Genomic DNA, 20208 nt, shown 5'->3' with positions numbered 1-20208 from the left:
TCAATTCAATTTTGCTTCACTATCTTTCTCACCATTCCCACAAGATTTTCTTCCTCCATTCTAAGAACAAATACGATGGTTTTACAAGAAAACACATATAAAATAATCAAAACCTCATAAAGTTCATAAGTAATCTTCATTAGTTTCCCGTATAATTAGCTAGATAATTTTTTATTGTATTTTTTGTGTGGCCAAGATTGGAGATTTGATCATGTCACGGTGCTTAACCACCCAAAATCCATGGTTGGATTGGATATACGATATATATCTTCTTCATATCTTCCAATTTGTTACAATAAGAAAAATATTCAGCAGAACAAGAAAATAAGGTATTCGATTGTTGGTGTCAATTTGAAAGTATGAATGAGAATTTATGGAAGAAATGATTAATAATTTGTGGGAGGGAGATGCTAGAACAGAAAAAATAAACAAAGAAAGAAGGTATTTGTTACTCTTTGCATTTTTTTTTACGTGAGGCAATTGGTTTTTTAATTATTGACGTGCGATGTGTCATTTTTTTTGGCTCTTGGATGAAATTTAAATGAGGTGACCCATGTTTGTAAGATAAATCAAGCAGATCCCGATTCATGGCAGAAAAAATCCAAGCATAGAATCCGGATTCATAAAGTATAGTAGTTGTTGTTCAAATCCTTCCTTTGTTATTCTTTTCAATAACAGGGTAATACATAAAATAAAATAAAACATCCCTACCTTATCTTCCGAAACTAAACAGGACAGCGAATGTTTCTTTTTGGGGTTTTTCCCCCTATTTCATTAAAAAAAACAAAAACAGGATATATATAATTTGAGCAGAGTTGGCAATCTGGTGGTCTCTTATTGTCTCAAATTTAGTGAGGCCTTTGAGAATTGAGACCTCAATTTATTTCGTCTGGCCTGGGGACTGAAACCCTTGTGCAAGAAAACTATCAAAAAGCAACGACTTCATGTTCTCCTCAAGGCTTGGAAGGCGATGTTGGGTATTGTAATCATACATCATCGGCACCATTCTAGCAACATTGAGAGCAAGTTTTGTAAAAGACTCTGAAAATGGATTTGAAGAGAAGCATTCTTGGTTGAGTCTCTTCCATTCATCTGAAATCTTTTGGATAACGTAAGCCCTTGCATCTTCATCTGAGCAACCTTCGTGTTCATTCACGTAACACTGTATGTACGAACCATCATACCCATTTTGGTTCTCATCCTGCACACACAAATCAATTAACATATGTTAGGGAAGGAGGAGGACACTTCATGGGGCTGTGAACAGTAAGGTATTTTAAATTATTTGACTTCTAAGTCAACTATTTATTTATTGTTTTTTTTTATGGATTGAAATACCTTGGCACTTCCAAAGTCATCCCAGAGCCGTAGAATGGTCGCCGTTGAAGATATGATGCCAGGCGTGTTGATGTTGTCAACAATATCTATGGCTTGCTGAGTTATACCGCGACCCAATATGAAGAAGGCGTGGGTTAGAACTGCAGGCACCCCTGTACTGATAACCCCATTCTTCAAGTAGTCTTCAGCGTTTGGCAAATGCCCACACCTAAACCATTGTGCTTCTAACAGGAACGCCTTGCACAATATTGCCCACTGTAACATAATTAACGCGATCAGTTAAGGCGGTACTCCGAACTCGAAATACAGTTTGGTAATAAATTATTAATGCATACCGATTTTTTAAGGGATTCTATAGGGTTCCACCCATGCCTTTTGTACGCCCTGTCGCTGGTTTCATTGGTAATGTCATAAAGAGCCTTAAAACTTATCTTCATGTAATCTGGTAGTTCATCAGTCTCATCAAGATCCCATCTGCGCTCAAATTATTTCACAGACCATTGATTAAGTTCATCATTTCAGGATGAGGGTGTAGTTGATGTATATTTATTATCCTACACACAGACGTACCTCTCAACTGCTGCTGTGAAGAGGACGAGCTCGTCGAGTGTTCCATGCACATCAAAAATATCATCTATTATGTAGACAAGAGAGATCGATTTTGTAAGTTCAAGCCTTTCCTCTGATAAGCTTGGATCTGTGAGGCATGCCATGGGCCACGTATACCATTTAATTGGCTGGTCTCTCACAAAATTCAACTCCTTTGTCAAGCCTAGTTCTTTCCACCACCTGATTATTAAGATGAAAATTTAATATTAAGAAGAGAAATATATATATATATATATATCCAATCCAAAGTGAAGTCTTTTGATCTGAACTCACTTAGATATTTGTAGGATTTCATTTCGGATTATAGATTCAACCACGTTCAACTCTAGTTTTGCTAGCTCCTGTAAAATACTGGCCCATTTCTCTGTGCCTTGGAAATAGTCCAAAAAGTTTTTAGCCATGAATCTTGTCAAGCTCTTGTGATAAGGGTGCTTTAATGAATGTGCTACGAGTGGTGCTCGATGATCATCAAGATTGTTTGGCAGCCAAGCAGTAAGAATTTGGTGGCTGAGCTTTCCGGCTTCATCAAGTGCATCTTCTCCTTGGAAACTCAAGTGAGATGCTTCATACAATCCCACCAATCCCTCAATGTCTTTGTCTAGTCCTGATTTCAAGTCTTGGATGTTCTTGAATTTGTTAAACACATCTGTAAACCGATTGAAAAGAAAAGAGTTGTTATTGTTTGTTTACTTCATTGGGTGGGTCACTTCAGTGAAATTATACATAATTAATTTCCGTTGGTTGTTCTTTTTAAGTCCAGTTCAGTTAGGAAGGACAAAAAGATAGAGAAGTGAACAACCTGTGGTTACATGATAACCTTGTTGTCTCAAGAGTCGAAAACGAAGTGAAACCTCAAGAAGTTGATGATTGCAATTATCATAAGCTCTTGCATGATATTGCTTTTGCAGAAATGCTTCAATCTCCTCTCGGAAGTGATGATCAAGGCCTAGGTGCTGCATGGCATCAACCGCAATCAGCAGTTCATCTTCTCCAACATTTGCCAGTGCATCCTTCAATTCCTTCAATTTTTGAGCATGGTGGACGTGAAAATCAACCTAATAAAAGGGGAAAAAAATAGACATAATAAGAAACCAACAAAAAAACAGTTTGCATGGATCAATGCAGGCAGTAAACTTATTTTGGAGCTTACAATTGGACAGTTGGGGGAAGCAGAGTGAGCTTGAAGAAGGGCCATGTCGTTAATATGCCGAGTATAGGTCAAAGGAGAAAACAAAGAAACAGTTTGATTTTGGACGAGAACTAGAATACTTGTAATAAATTAATGAAGTCATCCCCCCAATTTATAGGCCACAACGACAATGAGAACGCGTTGCAGACTTGAGTGGTGACATCTCCGTCAATCTACACAACGTTTTGCGCGCGCATTTATTTGGTGGGAGAAAAAGAAGTTACAACGTATCCAAAACGCTAACAATAATTGATGCAGGACAAGTAGTTTTCCAGGCCATATATCCATGTGCTTATCATCATTTCAGTGTCGGTTGTTGCAGCTCCTGTTTTTATTTTATTTGGAAATATTTAGTTATATACCTATTCTTAGCACTAGTGATATAGATAAATTATATACTATTTAATTTCTATAAATAAATCTAAAAAATGATAGCTGATAGCTGGCCCTATTGAATTTAATTTTAATTATTAATGAATTTTATGTGTGTTTCTAAATTCCATTTCATATGAGATTTTTTTATATTTTAATTTGAGCCCCTATTTCACCCTAAGCTAAGATAAATTTGACAAGTCTACAGCTTGTTTTGGGACACGAATTCCTATTTTCTAGTACTTCCACTTTAGAAGTGTTTTTATTCTTTCCTCCTTTTATTTATGTGTGGTCTCCTTTTTTTGTTTTGTGATATGTTTGAACAAGAAATTAAGGATCATTAACTTCAACTTGAATTAGTGGGTAGCGGTCATTCTTCATTGCCAAAAAAAGTAGTCAATTTTCACGACGTTCATGAGTTGCCACGAAGTTCATTAAAAAAAGGAAAAGAAGGTGCGAAGAAAATAACGAAATACCATAACGTAATTTCACGTGGTCGTACCAACCCAAAATTTGGGACTATGCTGATGAGAACGACGACGCATCATGTGATTGTCCGCTTGAAAGGATTGATTACGTCCCAAACTCTGTGTAGGAGACACACGATGATATCGTTTTGTATGAAGCGGGAGGGCATCGTAGGACTTTCTCAACCAAAACGAGTGTTGTGTCGTCTTTCTTTCTATCATTGAACGGAGGAATCTCAGATTTCTCAAATTCCACATTTCTGGTATTGTTCGGAGAGAATTATGTAAGTGCTGATTAGACATTGATTAAGAACCTGCTTGCATAATAGAATACAATTACGCAATCTTGACTCTGAAATTTTTTCCCACAACTTGCTCGCATAAATGAAACATTGAGTGCTCTTAACCGTGTAGCTACAAGCTCCCTACTTTATATTGCATTTTTGTTGTTACAAATACGTGTATATTTTTCACCACATACATGGTATATATCAAGAGTTACAGATTCAGGTTTAACTCATCCTATTTATTTTACCATTATGATGGTAAATTGGCAATTTCCACAACTAAAATCGAGATTTTCTTCTATCTATAGCAGCAACTGTTACTCTCCCTTGCATAACCTTCTGGTCCCATATGGAGTCAATAAACTGAAAGGAGAAATGAGGTTGATGCTAACAAATGTAACGATGCCACTGAATCAGTTGAAGCTGCTGCTGATACATGCATCTCGTGCTATTACAACTTCCACAAATAATACACAAGGAAAAAGAGAAAAAATTTAAGCAACAAGACAAAAACACATCTCCAAGTGTGCAGGCAGAAAATGCCCCTTTACATTATGATGATACATTTTCGTTATTACCATTCAATGAGTAAAACCATTCTTGCATAAATCCTCAATCATCCTGTTTCCTGGCTAATTTTGCATACCAACAACATTTACTGAGCTATCGAGCTTCATAGCTTGTAACGAATAATGGACCTTCCAAACTTACCAAGGTGACGTCTTCACTTTTCACTTCGAAGGCGAGGAATTCAGCTTCTTTTCGAGCAACTTGGCCTTCCGAAGAGCATCCAAGGCCTCAGCTTGTTTTCCTGCACGTTTCAAATTTACCGCCTTTACCTTCTCTGCCTTGATCTGTTCTTCCAGCTGACTTCTATCTTGGGTTGGGTTATTGCTCTTACCAGCATTAACTTTGGAAGGCTCTGGTCTTCCAGGGCCTTGAGATAAAATGCTAGTATCATCAATTCCAATTGCTTTCAAGGCAGACAGTAGTTGAGGATCAAGAAGACCCTCAACAGAGACATCATCAAGTGGCTCTACTTTGTCAACAGTTGTGGAATCCTGAGCAGGCAACTCCAACTGATTTTCCAGTGCCTTGGCCAATTCAAACTCAGCTTCCGCTTCTTCCATCCGACCCTCCCTCCGCAGCTTCATAGCCTGACGTTTGTGACCAAGAGACTCCTGTTGCAACTTGAAGCGATCACGACTGGACAATGGTTTTGGGTCCAAGGATGGTGAACCATGATCCTTTTGGCCAGCAATGGTAGTAGTTTTGGACTGAGGACTATCACTTGAAACCAAAACAACATCACTTGAAGTAGTTTTGGACTGAGGACTATCATCCTCAAGATGCTTCTCCAACAATTTTGCCTGCCGAAGTTCCTCTCGAGCTTCTGTCAGTTTTCCTTCTCTCTTTAAAGCTAATGCCTTCCTCTTAAAAGCCAGGATTTCTTGCCGAATGGCACTTTGGTTGCTCTGGGAAGCAGGTTCCTGAACTGAATTTGCTTCATCAGCATCTCTCTTCTTATTGATCAGAACTGTATCTTCCGCTTTATGAATTTTAGCATTATCTTGGCTAGCCAGATCTTCATTTGAAAATGCCAGGGCTCCCAACTGGATGGGAGGGCTCGCAGCAAAGGAACCAACAGAGTCAAATTTAAGGCTATCATCTTGTTTTTCCACGGGTCTTTGTGAACTTCTCCAGTCATCCCCTGTCAACAAATCAACGAAGTTCCCAGATTGGACAGGTGGGGACATCTGACTAAAGCCTCCGGCAATTCTCTGGTTGTCTGGAGAATGTGTTTTCCCTGAAGCACCCAATTCCACTGGCAATGGTTGGTTTTCTTTAGCAAACTGTGAGGTTGGGAGAACGGAAACATTAGGATTCCTTATAGGAGGATTAGCTGCATGACTTCTTACACTTCCCGAACCCACTGACAACTTAACTACTTCGTCAATTGGACCCACTGCTGTCTGGGTGGACCTTCTCACTTCCATATCATTCTTCAAATTCCCCTCCTTTTCAGTGTTAATTAGTAATCCGAAACTCTCGAGATTCTCTTCCTTTGGATCATCATGCAGACGCACATCCTTTGGGGCATCCAATTCTTCAATTCGAATCTCTAGCACCTTAGCCATTCTCAGTACTTCCTCAGCTTCTTCGGTTTCTCCCTTACGTCTAAAGGCAAGAGCCTTTCTTTTTAAATCCAAAAGTTCCCTTTGGATTTCACCCTTACTTCTTGGTGCAGAAACAGCAACTTTGGAAGAAGAGGTTCCCTCTGAGAGAAATGCTGGGTTCTGCATATTAATCTCTGTTACATTACCTCCATCACCTTCCTCTTCAGCACTATTAAGAGTAGGTTCAGTGATATTTTCCTTGTGCCTACCAAAGTCTGATTGAACTTCTTTCTTGGGTGCTTCCATCTCCACCATCTGGTCCTCTAATGCTTTTGCCTTTTTCAGCAGTTCTTCTGCCTCCTCAGTCTCTCCCTGGCGCCTCAGAGAAAGAGCTTTCCTTTTGACGCCTAAGAGTTCCCTCTGAATTTCAGCTTTACTTCTCCTTGATCCTCCAGCCAGTACATTAGCCGGGGCTCGAGTTACAGAGGATTCACCAACCTTGGTGGAAAGATTATCAATTTGCTTAGAAGGCCGGGATGATGAGTTTGCAACTTCATTATCATCTTCATCCCAACCCAAATTCTTTAAGATAGAAAGATATGTTGGATCATGCATATCTTGATCTGTTACATTGTCTCCTTCCTCGTCTGCAACTGGCAGATTGGGATGCTCATGTGACAAATCTGGGACCTTACTGCCATCAGTCCCAGGCATTGCCTTTAGCATAGAACCATTTTCAATATCTTCAAGCTGACGCTCAAGAATACTGCCTTTCTTCAGTTCTTCTTCAGCCTCATCTAATCGTCCTTCCCTTCTCAAAGCCAGGGCTTTCTTTTTCAAGCCCAGAAGCTCTTTCTGAATCATTAATTTACTCTTCCCTGCAGGTTTGGAGTTCACGTCTATTGTATTGACATTTCCATCACCCACCATAAATGACTTTGATGATTTATCAGCAGTTTGGTTATGAATTGTTGTGCGATCATTTGCAACATTGCCCTCTGGAGAGTCAAGGCTTTCGAGGTCCCTTTCAAGTAGTTTTGCCTTCTTTAGCTGTGCCATTGCCTCTGTAACATTACCTGCCCGCTTCTGATTTAGAGCCTCTCGTTTTAAGGATTGAATTTCACTTAATAGTGCTTCCCTGTCAACAGCAGCTATATGGGTAGCAGGGGTTTCAGGATTCTTAGAATCTTGAGACCATCCTAAAGATTGTAAAGCAGCAGTTATTTCCGGGTCTTCCATATCCTCGTCTGTCACTTCAAAATTACTATCCAAAATATGATCATCAGCAGCACTAATAAGATTATCAAAATGAAGGTCATTCTCCTGCTCATATTGAATTGAAAATTCTTGTTGTTTGTCATCATCCATACTGCGAATTAATGCAGATAGCTCATCATCAGAATCTTCAGCCTCGGCCAAGAATTCCTGTTCTTCGAGTTCCTTCTCTAAAACTTTTGCTCTCTTTAGTTCCTCCTTGGCTTCTGCAAGTTTCCCCTCACGCTTCAGCATGAGAGCCTTCTTTTTAAGTGCAACAACCTGGGTCTTGTCAATGGCACTATTACCCTTATTTTGATTGGTCTTTTGTGAGATTTCTCCAAGAAGAGAAGAAAGTTCGCCCTCCAAACTCAGACTTGCTTGCTTTTTCTCTTCGTCACGAAGATCCATATCGGACCATCCTAATTCTTTAAGCTCATTGGAAAGGTCATCTTTTGATTTACCCACTGGAGGAGTGACCTTATTTCTTCTTCCAGATTCTGAAGGCCCATCTTTAGTTTGGCTCTCAGCCACATTGCCAGAGAGTAAAACCTTTTTACGCTCTTTCCTCAAATGTATTTCCAATGCGTCAGCCTGCCTCTCAAGCTCCTTCCCTCTCTTAAACGCTCTTAATGCTTCTGCAGACTTCCCTTCTCCTTTCAGAATTTTATACTTCTTCTTCTCATCCAAAGCTTGCTGACGCAACTCCTCAGGAGAAGCAGATCCATCACCACTCTGTAAATGATTGGGCTCATCAACAGAAAGACTTCTATGTATTTCTCCCACCCCATTGTGGCTGGAATCTTCTTGACTATTTGAACACGATGCACTGCTACTGGCCCTCTGCATACTAGCAACCACATTACTGTTAGACTCTTGTCCTGATTCCTTCCTATCATTACCGAGAATTTGGTTCAGAACTTCATCCTCAGGCTTTGATGTCAACTTCAAACTGCCTGCACAGAAAGTTAGAGGTTTGATACAGAAGGTACCATCAAAGGGTAGAGTAATTCAATCTTTTTCTGTCTGCCATTAAAATGATGCAAGTGCAAAAAAATCTATCTATACCATAATTCAGCAAAAAAAACATGTGGCACAAAACTAGCACAACTTCTTACAGAACAGACAAATGTTCAATACAACAACAAATGAACTAACAACCTTAGAAGAAATCGAGATGGTACCTCTCCCAGCTCTAGTCTTGTGCCCATGTCTCTCAATGCGTGCTGCTTCTTCTAGCTTTTTACAAGGCTCGCAAATACGCACAGGCGAATCACCTTGCCCACGTAAAAACATTCTTTGCTGGGTGCAGCTGTTGCAAAACAATCCCCCACACCTCCGGCAATGATGCTGAAATTCCACATTGCATAAATCAAGAATCATAAAAAGACCCAGAGACTAGAGAAAATATCACATTCAATCCTAGAATAACCTTCAAATAAGCTTAAGTTGGATAACAAGTCCTTTATATAATTAGAACCCATTTCTTTGCACAACACAAACTATCAATCCCCAATAAATTCTTAAACTAAAGAATCATGGGCCTGTACAGAATAAACAATCTATATGCTTTCCACAACGTTCAAAATGGAAACCCACGAATCGTAGTATCGGAATTACGGTTGAGTTCACATATAAAATTTAAAAAGTAGAAATTTTGAGGCATAGGTAATGAAGAAACAAAAGAACTTGTCAAGAACTCATAGATGGGTCATTGGATCGGAGATGGAGGGAAGGAGAAAAAAAAAATGAACCTTGCGATTGATGAAGGTGAACTGAGAAGTACATCCCTGACAGTGTGAGGCGTCGACCACCCAAGTATTCCCTCTCAGTGATGGCTTTGCCGGCAACCCGATCTTCTCCAACATCTTTTTACTTTGCTCCACCCAATCAATCAAATCAAATCAAATCTACGCCAAAAGCTTTATTTAAATAAATAAAGAATAAAACGAATTTCTCTTATTTGCAGCTTTATTTTTCCCCTTCGGATCTTATGCTTTCGTACTTCAAAAAATTCATAATTCGATGGGTTTGATGTATCCAGAAGAAAGAAACGAAAGCCGGAATGGGAAAGGAAGTTGTGACTTTTATCTATGTGATTGATGACGATGACGAATAAATCATTTTGGGTTTGGGTTAGAAGACGCATCAAAACACAGTCGTTTGACAGTTTGATGCCCATGGTAGATTTTGTTTGATCCTTCATTTGGGCTGTCCTGTAATTCTGAGAAACCAAAGCCCAACATGTTGTGAGTGGCTCATGTCATTATGTCAAGCATGAGTTGTGGTATTCCAATGGAAGTAAAACTGAGTGATTTCAAATGTTTTTTTGAAGAGAGAGTTTAAAAATTAAAATAAAGATTTCAAAGGACAATTAATGCTCACTGCTTCCAACTAGTGGGAAGACTAGAATAGTAACACGATAATCAAAAATGTTTTTGTTTCTCGCTATGTTAAGTTAGTGGTCATTTCAAAAATGTTGGTCTCCTTGGAGTTCATGCAGTAAAACGACATCAATCTCTTTCTTGGCTGCAATGCCAGCATTTATGGCCTCACACACCCCCATCATTTCATTTTCATTTTTACCATCCACACACACAGTTGACTGGGTAGAACATTATTAATCATTGAACCAAAGTTACCCAGTAAACTAGTTGTGGCTTTTCCAGGAACAAATAGGTAGAGTTGATACAAAATGCTTTGGTTTCTTCAAACCTCAACTAGCTGTCCTGTCTGCACAATAACATTTCAAATGGTGTATTGATGTTGGTTTATTAATGAGCCCCGCAATGTGCGTGCCCTTTGCCGCATTGCTCGCTGTCTCAGTCGGCTGTTCTCTGTGAATCTGCGAGGAGACTCGAAAACCACTTCAAATATTCTTTAGAAACATCCAAACTACTTCTCGATGTTGGCCATGACACAGATGCCCATTTGTCTGGATATGTTCAAACTTCCATTACAGTTTGAATCTTGGGATGTTTGATGGGTTCATTGTTTAAACTTTGAACTTATGTTATGGATCAAATTTTGACAGCCTTGTTTAGTATGTCAGAAAATATAAAGTAGAGTTCATCACTGAGAGAAGAAGAAGAATTTACATTAATTTTCTTTGAATTAAAAAAAAAAAAACTTTCTGCCAGATAGTAAATCTATACATGGCAAGTTTCCAACTTTGAATTATGGAAAGAGTTTAGGCAAGTATTGAATACTACCCCTAAAGGACAATCTTGATTTCGTTATAGCTGCCATCTGCATCTCCATTGTCCCACAAGTGTTTCCCAATTCCAATGTCTTCCAATGCATGGTTTGCAAATCTGCTCTTAGCTTCTCTGCCTCTGTTGGGAGATCAAGCTTCTTAGTATAGATAGGGATGATATGCTCAGTGTCCTGTTTCTCATGCTTAATTTCATTCTGTGTGTGAATAAGCAGAGAGTCTAAAGTCTTGAGATTGTAGGCTTTGTGGAGTAAACTTCTCAGTTTGGATTGCTCTGTAGTAAAAGCTTCAACTGCTCTTCTTGGAGGAAACTTTATATTTTGAGTGAGATGTTTCAAAGAATGTGCTGATAGTTTATCATAGTTCAGTGCACAACAGATGCTCATCTTCTCTTCTTCGAATAAATCAGCGTGACGCTGTAGAGCACTTAGTCAGTACTAGCATTACTGATATAAAATTTTAAAAAACACAGATCATACTTTATTCTTTGCCATGTTAAAACCAAAGTAGCATACCTTAAAATATACACCAATTGCTTGGTAAAGTCTGTCATGAGATTCTCGTGCAGAATCTGGCAGTGACATCGCCAATGCTGCAAACTTTGAAGGATTCAAATAGGTATCTGGTGCCACTTCTGCAAGGTATGAATCCATCAACTTGGAGACCTTTTTTAAGCGGCCCTGAGATAAATGGCATCCCTTTTCAAAGAGAAATGATTTCACAAATCTTAAAACCAAACTCACATCATATACGTACTTCTTCCCGCGTGGAGATGGAACAAGTACATAATCAATCGTTGCTTGATCTAGCTGTGAGCCTATCATATTCTCTAACTTGTTTTTGTATAGTTTGCTTATTTTCAGGCTCAAAGCCAGTTGGTATATCTTGAATAAGCGTTTGCAAGAAAGGGAGCTTCTATCAAGCAAATAAAGCAGACTAATAACAACCTCTGTAATTTTGCGCTTCTCACCTGGTGTGGTGGCACCCATAGACTTTGATTGATGATAATGGAATAGAAACTTGAAAATTGTAGAATGATAAAGCTCCTGGAACATCATCCTTCTTATCACCTTCTCAATTAAATTGATACTCAAGAACATAAGGTCTTCGACCCACCATGTTGTTTGAGAGCAATTGGTTTTCATACTATGACTGCTCCTTGCACTTGAAAACTGGAAACTCAAATGTTCTGATGAAGACGCATATGTGCTTCTAACAAATGGGCAAAAAAGCTTGGCTATGAGGCAGTCCAGGACTTTCTCCAATATTGATGAACAATTTGAGGCAGGAAGTAAATCTTGGCATTGCTTTAGAGCTACTACAAGGTTAGGCCATGTCCAAAAGCTGATCCCTTCAAGAGATTTCTCTGTTTGGGATAGTATGTTGAGTCTTCCAGAGCCATCACCATCCATCTCCATGAAATGCGCGATGCAGTATAGTAAGACTATGTTGGAAGGGGTTATCTCAGTTGTGCCATTATTGTAACAAAACCTTGTCATGAGCTCAAAACCCTCTGCACCTCCAGGAAAGTCATGGAATATCACTTTTAGGCTCCTCGATGTACCCTTCAGTTTACCAAATAATTTGCTAAATCTACCGGAGAAAGACGCCAACGTTTTCTGCAAATATACATGAGTTCATAGAAAGTTTTTCTAAAAAATATCAAGTAATTGCAAGCTTGAGAAGTAGAATTCTGATGACTGGTTCTAGACAAATATTTAGGTGGAAAACAAGAAAGGCATGCATGGTAACATGTTGTCATTAATGAACAAGATAAGAAAACTTTGTGAATTGCTACAGAACCAACAAAAAGCATTAATTAATTTGATTGAGAAACCTTGTCAGATATCCCAGTAAGTAAGTAACGAAGTGAGGGAATATAGAGGAACATTTTGCAAGAGGTCACTGTTGACATTAAATTGTGCGGTGGTCCTATTTACTCTACAATTCAATGAAGGAAAGGATTATTAGACATATCAGTTTTGGGAAATATATACAAAATCATGAGGCCTGCATGACCGCCTTGGTAGATGGAGTGGATAAAGATCAATAGAAAGAAGGTAGCACAAGCCTGAATGCATGACCCATATGAATACTGAAGCAGACAAAACAATAAATAGGTGGAGAAAATTTAAGAACATCATGTTGCAGAGAAAAGGAAAAAAGGAACATATTAAAGCTCAAGTTTCTTCAGTGGGAAAACAGTCAAAACCCTTAACAGATATGAATTATTACCAGAGTAAATAATCAGAGCACCATTTATTAATTACCTTGTCCACCATGAAAACCTCTTCACCATTGACATCGACTTGAAGATCACAGCAAACTTGCATTGTCAGAAACACAAGAAAAATGAAAATCTCGAGTCAAAGCATAACATACAGGCAACCTCAAAAGTTCGAGTCTGGAAAAGATGGAACTTTTTAAGATTGACCCAAAAAGGAGAAAAAAGAGTTGAACAATGATACCAAGGAGAGAATAAGAAAAAGTTGAAAGTGCTGGCTTTGAAACTGGTGTTTCTCAGTACATGACATGAATAAGCATAGAGAGAGAGAGAGAGAGAGAGAGAGAGGCAAATGTCTGTTCCTGGTGAAGAGACAATGGAAGGAATAAGAGGCAGACCAAAAACCTTCCAAGAAAATGAATATTTTATGAACCTGTTGTTAGGGTAGCACACCATAAGTAAGTGAAACAGTAAAAGTTTATTATAAACCCAAAATCTGAATGAATATTTTATTCTCCGTTACTCATGCAGCAAATTTCCTCATTCTCTCTCCCCGTCTCCATGTTTTATTTTTCTCTAGCAGGCAAGGAGTTAAGCTGCCACCAGTTTTCTCAGTGCTTGACTATGGGAGTCTCCTTTTAGTGGATGCTGGATCCCACCAAAAGAATTCAGAAAGGTGGATTGGGATGCAACCTAGGTCAAATAAGATGTTCTGAATGATTGTTTGATCCTGAAACAGGTCTGCAACAGATGATGAGCTTTAGATATAATTACAATTTTAACTCACACTGGAATTACCTCTTCCCTGGAAATTAAAGCACATCTTGCAAGGCTAAACCCACAAATTTGTTATACCATGAGGTAAAAAAGCCCACCATATTGTCCTTTTTCATAGCCACTTTGCAAAAGATTTTCTTAATATTTTGTTCTGTATACCTACCTCCGTGTGTGTGTATTTATTTCAATGGATTATGGAAAAACGTTGGAAACATTTCTTCTAGCATAAATATATCATTTTTGTAAACAAACATTAAGAAAATACAACTTTTTCTGATCCTTACGCTGCGTTGAAAGTTTGAAACCACAATCAAAATTACAATCAAGAAAAAGAAATGTTCTACAAAGTTATTTTCTGAAATCTATCAAATAGAAATAGCTATAAATATAAAATATAAAATATAAAAAACCACTTCTCCGCACCTTTAAGGGAAAAGGGAGGGAAGAATATAATAAAAGAACACTCCTTAAATCAAGAATCTATATTAAATTCTTGCTACACTGGCAACATAACACTTCTTCCACTTAAAGGTGAGGAAAATACAGTTTTCAATGGTTCCAGGGGACCCATGAAAAATAAAAGGAATAGAACACAATAAGATGAGGGTCGTAGGGGGTAGACACCACTCGGGCTAGAAGATTGCAATCAATTTTGTATGGCAGTAATTATCCTGAAGAAACTGGAAAAATCTGGTGGAGGCAGGCACTCACAAGTGAATGCGCTTTGTCAGCCTTCTTGGATCCAGCTACTTGAAATGATGAATCTCTATAGCACCAAGTGGTGCCCAAACCGCGGCAAGAAACACTCAGACATTTAGTAACCATTTATCTGAGGCCTTGGGGTCGGGCCCATCAGCCGTGAAAAAGGCATTTGAGCACGCCCAGGAATGCCCCTTTGACCAGAAAATCGATCAGCTAATTTTGGATCTGAGACTGATCTGGAAAATGCTTGGGCAAGCTCAAGAGCTGAAGCCGCTTTCCCATGGTGCACACCAACAGCACCAGGAGAAGATAGTTTTGGCTGTTCAGGCTTCCGCCAGGTCTCTGGTGATGGTGGCCTCTCTGACTGTTGTTGCTGTCTCTCAGGCTCTCTATTGTTCCTCTTACCATCATTACGCCAGTTCCTCTTCTGCACATCAACTCTCTCAACATCTACCCGATTATCCCTCCTATCAAATTTCTTTCCAGTCCTCTGATCAAAAGGATGATTCTCAGGTTTCTCATTGTGGCGAGTAGGATTTGCATGCACAGGAACTCTATCAGGCTTGGGAACTTGATGTTCAACCCTTCAAACAACAACAATGATTTGTTGTAAGCAAAAAACCCAAATTTCCATTCAAACATAACCTAAAAAAAAAAAACTTTATAAAATAGGAAAGCTTTGAGATGGAAAATAAGACTATACTTGTCAGAATGCTGAACCATGTCGACGTTGGTAATCACAACATCGTCAACCCCTCGCTCCTTTAGAACCTGAGTATACAAACAGAAAAGGTTTCAGGAAGCGGACATGAAGCACCACCAGTAGTAAAAAAGAATAAGGTAACAATAGGGATATGAAAGAAAATCCACAATTTTTAAGAGACTGGGAAACGACAATATAAACAAGATAAATTAAGTCTCAATGACTAAAAGTAACTGAAATGTCAAACTTAGATTAAAAACTCACCAGTTCTCGTGGGCGAGCACCACCAAACAATGAAATCCTGCATCAGGCATAGATATGATCAGATGTTAATTGCGAGTACCAATGTAGAGGTCCAATATTTACAACAATCAAGAACAGATTCTTTTCCAAAGGCTACCAAGATTTCAGAACGGGAGAATTGTGCTCTCCCATGCTACAAATTCAATGTAACGCATATAGCTTGAGTGGTACGAGATGAGGTGGGGTGAGGGATAGATCTTAGGTCCAAATATTCATGTAAGCAAAACAAGAAAAAATTGCTAAAGTCTGAGAACAATCATAGCAGCGCATAGTTTCATGTGGAAGTCAGGAAATAAAATATATATCAGAAAAGGATTAACTTCATTTGATAATCATGTGGTACAAAACTGGAGGTAACAATTCATGATTTTCCGTTTATAACAATACACACACACAACACCGTAAAACTATTATTAATCTTATCTCTGGAAATTGCACACAAATGCATAACCCATGGGATTGATTCAATGGACCGGAGATCTGTAAACAACAATCATTCAGCCTCAAATCACACCAATGACTATTAAAGATTACATTAAATAAATTTGGTAAAGGGCGAGGGAGGGAGAGGAGAACATGAATTATTTAACAACGAAACTCATTAATGCACTATTTCACAGCTTATATATTGCAAGTCCATCACGAGACTCAAAAAAGATTTAAAGGAATAAAAGCCATACAGTGTGATACACCATATTAAACGTTCCCCTGCCCGCCTTCCCCACCTCCCCCAAAAAAAAGATCAATATCCCCTCTATTTCCCCGAGCCGATAAATGTTCAGCTTGGGAAAAGATATCTCATGTTTCACTCAGCTTTACGCCAATTCATCCTCTTAATTAATTTATTTGTTTTTGTTCAAAAAACAGCAGAGATTAAAAAAGGAAACCACAATCAAAAGCATGGGTGGAAATCAAAAACATATTCAGACCTGTCTCTTTTGGCATTTCCTTCCAATTGTTCAAGAGGCTGAGACCGGGGCTTAAGATTCAATTTTGGACGCTCCACCGCCTGCTTCCCACTATCAGAGCCTGCTGAACCAGGTTTTGAAGAATTCATATTTCCATACACTTCATTGACAATTTCGACATGAGACTCAATCACCCTTTGGTACTCCTATATTCAACCAAACAATGAGAATTTAGTGCATTCAGTGCAAGGTACCCTTAGATTTGAGAGACAAAACTCCCTATAACACACACTTTGATAACCTTGTCAATACCTGTGTATGATCGACAACTGGAGCTTCCAAACCATCCACTGGCTTTGTTCTTGGAAGCAACTTCAACTTAGGTCGCTCTATAGGTTCTGGAGAAGCTGAAGCCTGCAATTCAGCCTGACCAAATTTTCCATCAGCCTGAGCTGGTTGAACCCTGTTGCTATAAGCAGTTGCGTTCCCCGCCTGTACCTCTGAATTAATCAGGGCCCCAGAACTCCTATAATCAGGTAGCTCCTTCATGACACCCTGAATGCCATCATCAACTTGTAGACCCCTTTCAACATGCCTGGCCAATGTCACATCATGACGTTCTCTCTCAACCATCACATCCGTCCTCTTGTAAGTATCATTACCATAACCCTTGGAATGTAAGCCACTCTCTGTTTCGGGAGATATAACAACATCAATATTTGTCTGGTATGGGACTGAAGGCTTTGACTGCCATCTACCCGAAGACACCTTATCCAGGGCACTGGCATTAGCAAGCTTTTGAACAGCACTTTGTCCAGACCAAGCAGATTGCACCGGCTCAGTAACACCCGCCATCTCCTTCCTCATTGCCCAAGCATTTGGATGAGCCCCACTAACGCCGCGCCCACTATTCGCACTTAAAGTCTGAGAATTAACCCCTGCATGGGCTGCCTCGCTAACCCTTTCCGAGTAAGAACTCACCGCCCCCCTGGGGGATTGTGGTGCTGGAGCCCACCCCTGCGCGCCAGATAAGCCCCCTGAAGACACAAACACCGGTTTGGGCTCGGCATGGGTAGGCAGAACCCGAATGCTATCATCGCTGATGGTCCGGCGTGGTGTGGAGACACCATCAAGGGGCTTGCGCTCATCCTCATCAAAGTTCCGGCCAATGTGCACGGAGTGAGTGAGAAACGGAGTCTTATCATCGAAATGCCTCGTGGCCGGAGACGTATGGGGCCGAGACCGGTGATCGGGCCGCCCCATAGGGTTTCCCCAAGAGGTGGGTCGGTCGTAAGTCGAACGATCCGTAGGCCTAACAACTCTGCGAAAAAGAAAATTCCAAAATTGGCTTGAAAATTAACTAGGGTTTTTGGATCCATTTCTTTGGGATAACCGTAAACAAATCAAATAAAAAGGCTAGATCTAAAAGCAGAGAATTACAGATGAATCAAAATCAATAGGGTTTTTCTTTTCATCGTTTTCTAGAGCAAAAAAAATATTCAGAAAAATAAGAACGATAGGATGGAAGAAAGAACAAGAAAAGGGGTAAACGGGACTTACACACCAGGAGCAGAAGGGAGAGGGAGATCAGAGGGAATAGAACCGCCATGAAAGTCCTTAAGGGTCATAGTATTCCCACTCACTTTCTTCTTCGACATTCTCCCCCTCCTCTCTCTCTCTCTCTCTCTCTCTCTCTCTCTCTCTCTCTCTCTCTCTCTCTCTCTCAAACACTTGAAAGATCTTCCTGAGCTCCGCTTTGATTTGTTGTTGAAGACGATGGTACTTTTGATTGGAGATTTGGACAGAAGAAGACAGAGATATAGAGAGAGAGATTGTGGAGAAGAAGCAGAGGGAAAGCTCCCGAACCTTAAAGATCGCCTCTGCTTCTCTCTCAAAACTATTTTGCTTATTGGGAGTTCACCACTTGCGTTCTTTTCCGTCCGTACTGTTCGTTAGACTTTCTATTAGATGTGTCTCTCTCACCTTCACTCTGAGCCGTCCGATCATTAACCGACCTATGTGATGTATTTATAAGATATTCCCTCCATTTTTTCCATTTTTTTTTAATAATGTTATTAAGCATTACATAAATGGTTCTTCTTTCGTGTTTCTCCTCCTCTTGGATCCTTTGCTAAATAGCCTTTTGCATGGGTAAGGTCTTGTAACTCAACTGTGTAAGAGTAATTATTCATGCACCTGTTTGGTAGTCGTATGTTTGAATCCCGCTCCTACAATATCGCTCCTATTAAAAAGAAATAACATTTACATAGTCTCAAAAAGAAATTAACACATATTACTTTAGTCTTTAACATTGTCAAAAAAAAAGATAAACAACGAAAAAAAAACAAACAATATCTTACATCTATCACATTTAATGTGTCTATTGTTGAAGAAAATAGCTAAGAAAATAGGCAAATAGCCAATTCTCATGACCATTTAGGTTTACATGAGCTAGATTGTCTTTTTTGTAACCAAGACAGGTGAGAAGTTGTCGATTTAAAGTTCAATTCAATTTCAATTGGGCTTTATTTTCTCTTGTTGGGGTAAAGATTAAAATTTCAACAAAAATAAAACCAGAAAGGCCCGAGCCCTAATATAGAGAGACAAACTGCGACTAGGACTAGGAGGACCAGAGGTTGGCCCAAAGTGGAATGAAATGAGTAGAAGTAGAGGTTCCACTTGTCGCATCGCATGTAACATAGGACAAGGGTTGATGAATGAAGGAGCGTCGCCTCTCTTTTCTTTTTGTTCAGCCTGTTAATCAGTTGATTAATTAATATACATATTATATTAAATGTCCTTAATTATCTCCATTACCATTCATCATGCTCATCAATCACCATTCATCGTGCCTTGTTTAGTTCTTTGACTTTTATTTCCTTGTTTAGTCATCCTTTTGTATAACTTAAAAGGTTGTACACCCTATGAAATTCACTGAACTAGAAGACAATGTTCCCTTTTATAACATAGATATATTTTTGCTCATCATTTTAACAAGATTTAACGTAGTTGTGGTTGGGAACTCGTGGATCAGAAACCTCACATTAATGTTTCACATGGAAAGGTTCAATGTTCTGACCATTCTTGTTTCAATTGTCGGGCTTTAATTAGTTATTTTTGTTGGAATTTTAAAAAGGTTTAAAATTTTAACTATTTTGATTTATTTAATTATTTTTGCTGTTTTATTTTATTTATTTAATATTTAATTTTCAAGTTTTATTTCTATATTGAATGCCTTAATTTTCTAGTTTAATGTAGTGAATGTTACATGTTATTGGATGCCTATAAAATGTCACTCCTCCTTCACATTTGAACAACCACAATACACCATCAGAATATCACATACCACAATCACCACCACTATCTAATTCTCTCATCTTCTACTTTTTATACTTTCTCTACTTATATTATTATTCTGAACAATGGTTCTGTGACTTGGATATCTATATCCATCTATGAACGTGCTCATAGCGGATCTTGAGTTTGTGTACAAGGGGTTGGAGTCTTGTAGACCGTCAATACCTGCACATAGGGAGGCTACAAAGGCTTTAAAATAACGTCTTTGACGTGTTTCACCGTACCAAGCTCACCTTCTTACTTATAATTTATTTTGCACAAAATCTTCATTAACTTGCAGAAAATCAGCTCTGAGGGTAAACAGAGCAAGGCTTCCAAGTACCACTTTGTTCAAATGAGGAAAAAAAAAAAAGCTCTCAATCCAATATAATTGGACAAATCTTTTCT

General features: G+C 39.0%; 4 protein-coding genes across 6 annotated transcripts; all 4 read right to left on the bottom strand.

Moving 5' to 3' along the window:
- Window positions 597–3231, bottom strand: LOC18780456 ((3S,6E)-nerolidol synthase 1). Its single transcript, XM_020561548.1, has 7 exons — window positions 3098–3231; window positions 2747–3002; window positions 2221–2593; window positions 1909–2127; window positions 1674–1812; window positions 1339–1593; window positions 597–1201 (listed from the first exon to the last, which is right to left on the bottom strand). Exons 1-7 carry the CDS (start codon window positions 3140–3142, stop codon window positions 881–883), a joined length of 1608 nt encoding a protein of 535 aa, XP_020417137.1. The 5' UTR covers window positions 3143–3231; the 3' UTR covers window positions 597–880.
- LOC18780033 lies at window positions 4387–9727 on the bottom strand. The gene is made up of 3 exons (XM_020561544.1): window positions 9388–9727; window positions 8818–8983; window positions 4387–8589 (listed from the first exon to the last, which is right to left on the bottom strand). The coding sequence occupies exons 1-3, from the start codon at window positions 9499–9501 to the stop codon at window positions 4994–4996; spliced, it is 3876 nt and encodes a 1291-aa protein (XP_020417133.1). The 5' UTR covers window positions 9502–9727; the 3' UTR covers window positions 4387–4993.
- Window positions 10709–13774, bottom strand: LOC18778149 (BTB/POZ domain-containing protein At3g22104). Of its 2 annotated transcripts, XM_020561547.1 has the most exons (4): window positions 13118–13774; window positions 11818–12466; window positions 11363–11481; window positions 10709–11263 (listed from the first exon to the last, which is right to left on the bottom strand). In XM_020561547.1, exons 1-4 carry the CDS (start codon window positions 13178–13180, stop codon window positions 10811–10813), a joined length of 1284 nt encoding a protein of 427 aa, XP_020417136.1. In that variant the 5' UTR covers window positions 13181–13774; the 3' UTR covers window positions 10709–10810. The 2 variants fall into 2 exon arrangements, with proteins under 2 accessions (XP_020417136.1, XP_020417135.1); XM_020561546.1 differs by having other exon boundaries at window positions 11363–12466.
- LOC18780669 lies at window positions 14139–18435 on the bottom strand. Of its 2 annotated transcripts, none has more exons than XM_007211283.2 (6): window positions 18025–18435; window positions 16777–17785; window positions 16486–16670; window positions 15518–15554; window positions 15254–15321; window positions 14139–15134 (listed from the first exon to the last, which is right to left on the bottom strand). In XM_007211283.2, exons 1-6 carry the CDS (start codon window positions 18120–18122, stop codon window positions 14663–14665), a joined length of 1869 nt encoding a protein of 622 aa, XP_007211345.1. In that variant the 5' UTR covers window positions 18123–18435; the 3' UTR covers window positions 14139–14662. The 2 variants fall into 2 exon arrangements, with proteins under 2 accessions (XP_007211345.1, XP_020417134.1); XM_020561545.1 differs by having other exon boundaries at window positions 18029–18130.

This window comes from Prunus persica, chromosome G4 (genome assembly GCF_000346465.2).
Source record: "Prunus persica cultivar Lovell chromosome G4, Prunus_persica_NCBIv2, whole genome shotgun sequence".
In the NCBI taxonomy this organism is placed as follows: Eukaryota; Viridiplantae; Streptophyta; class Magnoliopsida; order Rosales; family Rosaceae; genus Prunus; species Prunus persica.
Note: the sequence above shows the minus strand (reverse complement) of the source record. Positions and strands in the feature narration are given on the sequence as shown.